General features: G+C 25.9%; 1 protein-coding gene across 1 annotated transcript in view; it reads left to right on the top strand.

The window, feature by feature from the left end:
* The window catches only part of LOC100163820, a 19,232-nt gene continuing 13,885 nt past the window's right edge, over positions 1-5,347 (top strand). The window contains exons 1-6 of the mRNA XM_001949094.5: positions 1-143; positions 267-367; positions 457-620; positions 2,306-2,487; positions 2,566-2,812; positions 3,800-3,928. Coding sequence (XP_001949129.2) covers positions 310-367; positions 457-620; positions 2,306-2,487; positions 2,566-2,812; positions 3,800-3,928 — 780 coding nt within the window. The 5' untranslated portion in view covers positions 1-143; positions 267-309. The remainder of the gene's footprint in view (positions 144-266; positions 368-456; positions 621-2,305; positions 2,488-2,565; positions 2,813-3,799; positions 3,929-5,347) is intronic.

The raw sequence follows: 5,347 nt of genomic DNA, 5'->3' as shown, positions 1-5,347 counted from the left end.
TGGAAGAATACGTCATAAAACTAATAAAACTTTTAGTTGTTACTTTGTTGGTTTGTTTCTTGTGAATTGATATTATTTAATTTATTTATTGGTGAATTACTAAATGGTCACCAGACATCAATTAAATATTGCCAATCACTTTAGTAAGTAATATGTATTAATTGCTTAACAATTTCATTTTAAAAATGATAATTTATATATGTCTGCATTACATGTATGATTTAAACTAAAACTATAGTAAATTTCATTAATTTTATTTCATTTAGAAATATTGACCATAATTAATGAATTAACTTTAAATTGTGCATAATGGCTTATGTGAATGTTGCTGATTGGAAATCTGACCAAGTAGCCGATTGGCTTAAAGGTAAATTAAAATCATGTACCTAAACTACTTACTTAAATATATAATCAACACAAATCTACAAATGTTTTAAATAATATGTTACTTAATAGGTTTAGATAGTGTTATTATACCATATATCAAGTACTTCATTGATACAGATGTGAATGGACAAAAGTTATTAGATATGCAACCTAATGATTTAGATAAAATTGGCGTGCAAAAAATTGGACACCAAGAGTTAATATTAGAAGCAGTTGATCTACTAAGAAATTTTGTAAGTTTAAACTTTAAACAGATATACAAAAATTACATAATTCAAACTTTTTATACTATTTTATAAACCCCTACCTATCTTTCATTGCTACATTTTAAGCTGATACCACCGTTAAATAATTTTAAATCTTAAAAATATGTATCATTATAGTTTAAATTATAAGAACGATTTAGATCTATATATATTATGCCTATTAAAATTAAAATTAGATAATAGTATTAGATATTAGTTCATTGATTTATTCTATTCTAATCAAATAACATAGTTCTATACAGGAGCGTATCCAGAACTAATTTTGTGTGGGGAGGAGCTAGTAAAAAAATAAAAATTTACAAAATATTGAAAATATTTAAGGAACTAAATTAGTAAAACAAAAAATTTATATGTACAAGGTGTTTCCAAAAAAATGGTTAAATAGAAATACATGGAGTATCATAAAAAAATGTTTTACCTGTGATAATGATATTTATTAATATGAAATTTGATAGTTAACTACCAAATATAGGCAGTGTTGGGGAAGTTACTTTTTTTGGGTAATTAAGTTTCATTACTTATTCCTTATCAAAATTGTAACTAAGTTATTTTTAAGTTGTAAATGTCGTTTTCAGATGCTAATATCATCATAAGCCAGTCAAATTTTTTTGTTTATTATTATTATTATTATAAGAGGTTTATTTGATATAGATAATTGAAAATAATGTCGTAAGCAGATTAATTGTCGATTTATTTTAAGTGATTTATGCAATATATAACCTATAACGAAAGAAATAATAGAAAAATACGAGGCCCTTAAATAAATTCCAATTAAACGAGGACCGGGGGCCATGGCCCCCTCTGCCCCCTCTTAATCAGGGCTTGCTTGTATCCGCCACTGACAACGCCGCTGTACGCACAGATGCTGACACAATGAGCCGTCCGTGACCATACAACACATAGTAAAGATAAAAATTCCATTCAAAAAGTAACACTTTATCGTCAAATGACAAATAGTCAATAGCTATAACAAAAATATCACAGTTCAGAAAATTTTACTTATAAATTATAATACTTATAACTTATAAGTTATATTATGATATATTTTAATATCTACACATAAAATTATCAATACGTTTTAATAAAATGTATCATACCAAAAAAAGTAACAAGTAATTTAGTAATAATTACTACAAAAAAGTAACTTAAATTACATATAACTTACTTATAATAAAATGTAATCAAATTACCATCAAATTACTTAAAAAGTAATTTTGTTATAGTAACTTGTAACTTAAGTTAAGTTACTCCCCAACACTGAATATAGGCTAAGTATAGAAGTAATTTGACTACTTACTACTTATAATGATCTGTTTCCACAAGGAGAAATGTAAGGATATTTTTTCTACGACTAGAAATCGACAATTTAAATATTATATAAATATTGTATACTGATTGTAAATTAACATTAAAGTGATAATAAAATAATAATAGGTACTACAATGTCATTAAAATTGTTCAGACTTTTGGGAAAGTGTGCTCATGTCTCATATGAAAATAATAATAATTATAAAAAAAAAAAATTGTAAATACTAAACTGTAATATTAGCTTTGCCATCTCTGTTCCCTATAAAGTATAAATACACATCTAATGACTAATTCTATACAACTTTGATCTTTAGTTTAAATTTATTTGTTTTAATGTGTTCTAGCATTATGAACTAGATAAAGAAAATGTACAATTACTAGCTTTAAGATTATCATGCAGTGCCCATAGCTTATACAAAGATATAAAACAAAATTATTTAAATTCCACTCAAGTTCCAACTAAAATTCTTACAGATGTCGCCAACACAGTAGCTGCTCTAAAACCATTAGTTAATTGGTTAAACAGGTTTGATTTAATGTGTATTCATAATTATTTTTATTTTTATTATATTGAATAAAGTTAACACATTTTTTTAATTTTTAGACCTCCATTTTGTGGACAACCACATTACATAAGTATGAAAAATAACCTACTTAAGTTGGCTCTTGAAATAGTAACTAGTGGTCAGCGTGATCGTTTTGCTGAAAATCCTGTTGAAAATATTTTTGAGATTGCCAAACAATTAGCTCAACATGCTGATCATGTTATTCAAGAAAGCCAAGATTCTCTAATTTTACAACCAGCTTCTTTGGACGTTGCTACACTTAAAAAAAGATCGGGAGAATCTCTAGTAATATATAATATAAAAACAAAATTATTATTATTATTTTTAGGATTTGATCGGGTCTTTTTCTCTTTAAATATCAAATGCTAAATTAAAAATTTATTTTTTTATTTTAACCATACAATCTATACATAATATTCACAATAAGCTTATATGCTAAGGATGGAAATTGACATGAAGGGGTTGATTATGCAGTCACCCATTAGCAGGCGCGGATCTAGAAATAAAAAAGGGAGGGGGGTTGGCTAGATGAAAAAAAATTGTGATTATCAATCACTTTTAAATTTCAATAAGCAATATAATATAATATGTATTAACTTTTAAGTATAGTATTGCTCTTCTATCCTCTTTACTTTAGTTATTAAACTGAAAATATTTTAAGTTCCTAAGACCAAGGAGGGGGTAAACCCTTGTATCCGCCCCTGCCCATTACTGACACTTATAGTGATCCATATTTTTTATTATTATTATTTAACTTTGAATCGATAGTAAGTCATTACAATACTTTTTTAAATATATTATATTATATTATATTATATTCTTTAATATATTATATTAATATAATATTCTTTCTATAAGGTGGTCGGGATGATTTTGGAGTCACTTTTAAAAGCACATATAAAGGAGGCGTGCTTTCTAATCAATAGTTTTCATATTAAAATGTTCAAGTAGTGTTTGGTCAAAGTAAAAATTAAAACTTAAAATAATAGTACCAATACCAAAATAGTGTGATATTATTTGTTTTCTTTTTTTCACTCTTTACTTTGATCAGTATTATTTAAATTTCTTCCAAATTACCAAATGCATCTTATGTACGAGGGAAGAATAATTCTCGCAGATCTTTCCTTTAGTATGTCACTGATGTATACTAACCTTATCAGTGGTCTTAGTATTTCATTTGTTTAATATATCTAGTAAACTTTTGAATTACCCATAAAAACACTTTTTTTCATATTATATTGTATAATGGTAATATACAATGAATACTTCCAGGGATTTTATATTGTACCATCATTTCATGGAGTTCATCAAGTTGGAGAAGTAAAATGTAATAGCGTCGCACATCAATGTGGTAAAATTGAGGCTGGTGATGAAATTGTACAAGTCAATTATCAAACTGTGGTAAGTAATCAAAAATTACTTTTTTGATTCTTTGTTGTATTAAAATTTTTTTTTCATGCCATTTAAAAATTATATTATATTATTCATAGGCACATTATTTTATATTAATATACAATTCACTAATTCTTTTTCAATAATGATTTTTTTTCTAAAACATAATTAAAATCTATAAAAGTTGATGTACAATAATTAATTTGATGAAGAAATTATTACAATAACAAAAATGGCAAATAGGTAGGCACTCAGTATGGTGCAGCCCTGCAATTTAATTTGGCAGCATTTGAGTTGGTGCTTAGGCCAGCATATTTTTAGCTGTCTGTTAGGATTTTTTAGAATGGTTTGATTTGTGAATTTTAATGATTTTGTGCTCTTTAGTGAAATGGGGAATTGTGATTTTTTGCTTTCTGATTTAGTGTGAATTTTTAGATCTTCACGGAGATAGAGTTTATTATTAATTTTATACCATGGAGAAATTGGTCTGAAATGCCTGAAATGTTTTAAAATTTGAAGTTAGGTTCTTCCTTCCCACCCTTGGATTTCATGTACCAAGTCTGGCCAGCTATCTTGTCGTATGCGCTCTACCCCAGATTGCGGTCTACCTGCGAAAATATTGTTTTTGTTTAACATTTTTGATTATTACGTTTTTAAAAACGTTATTTTTCTATATTGTTTTTGAATAACGTTTTTTATAATATATATTTTTTTTTATATTATATTCTTAGAACTTATAACTTTTAACTTTTAAGTTATAATAGTAACGCGCAATATAGAAATGCACTTAAAAGTTGAAAATTAAAATTAATTATCATATATATATAAAAAAAAACAAAAAAAAAGGCGGGTAAGTCGTGGATGTCGCTCTGCTGTACAGTAGGTTACAAGTGGGTTACTGTAATGGATGGAATTAAATTTGAATCCAATGATATTATATCATTGTATACGAAAAACGATTCTGAACGGAGATGATTTGTCAGTCTAGGATATATTATTTTTAAATATTGTAATATATTCTATTTTGAAACAAGTATTTTATTTTTCAATTGGGACGTATTAGGAGCCTTGTATTAAATTTCCAAATCTTAGAATTAAAAAGAAAAACTTTTATGAATTTCTGTCTAAGATAATTTGAACATTGCCGTAATTTTTACGTATTTAGTCAAAATTTGAACTTTAAATGCTTATAAAAAAAAATCGTGACTATATATTTCTTTTATTTTTCAATTGCTATTGTAAAAATATATTATGAGCCTTGTATTAAATTTTGAAATCTTAGATATAAAAGGAAAATTTTTTATGAATTTCTAGCATAAAATAATTTACGAATTTTCGTGATTTTTACATAATATGTTGTCAAAATTTGAACTTTAAATGCTTATAAATAAAAATTGTGACAATGTATTCCTTTTTATTTTTGCACTG

The sequence above is a fragment of the Acyrthosiphon pisum genome, chromosome A1 (genome assembly GCF_005508785.2).
Source record: "Acyrthosiphon pisum isolate AL4f chromosome A1, pea_aphid_22Mar2018_4r6ur, whole genome shotgun sequence".
Taxonomy (NCBI): Eukaryota; Metazoa; Arthropoda; class Insecta; order Hemiptera; family Aphididae; genus Acyrthosiphon; species Acyrthosiphon pisum.
Note: the sequence above shows the minus strand (reverse complement) of the source record. Positions and strands in the feature narration are given on the sequence as shown.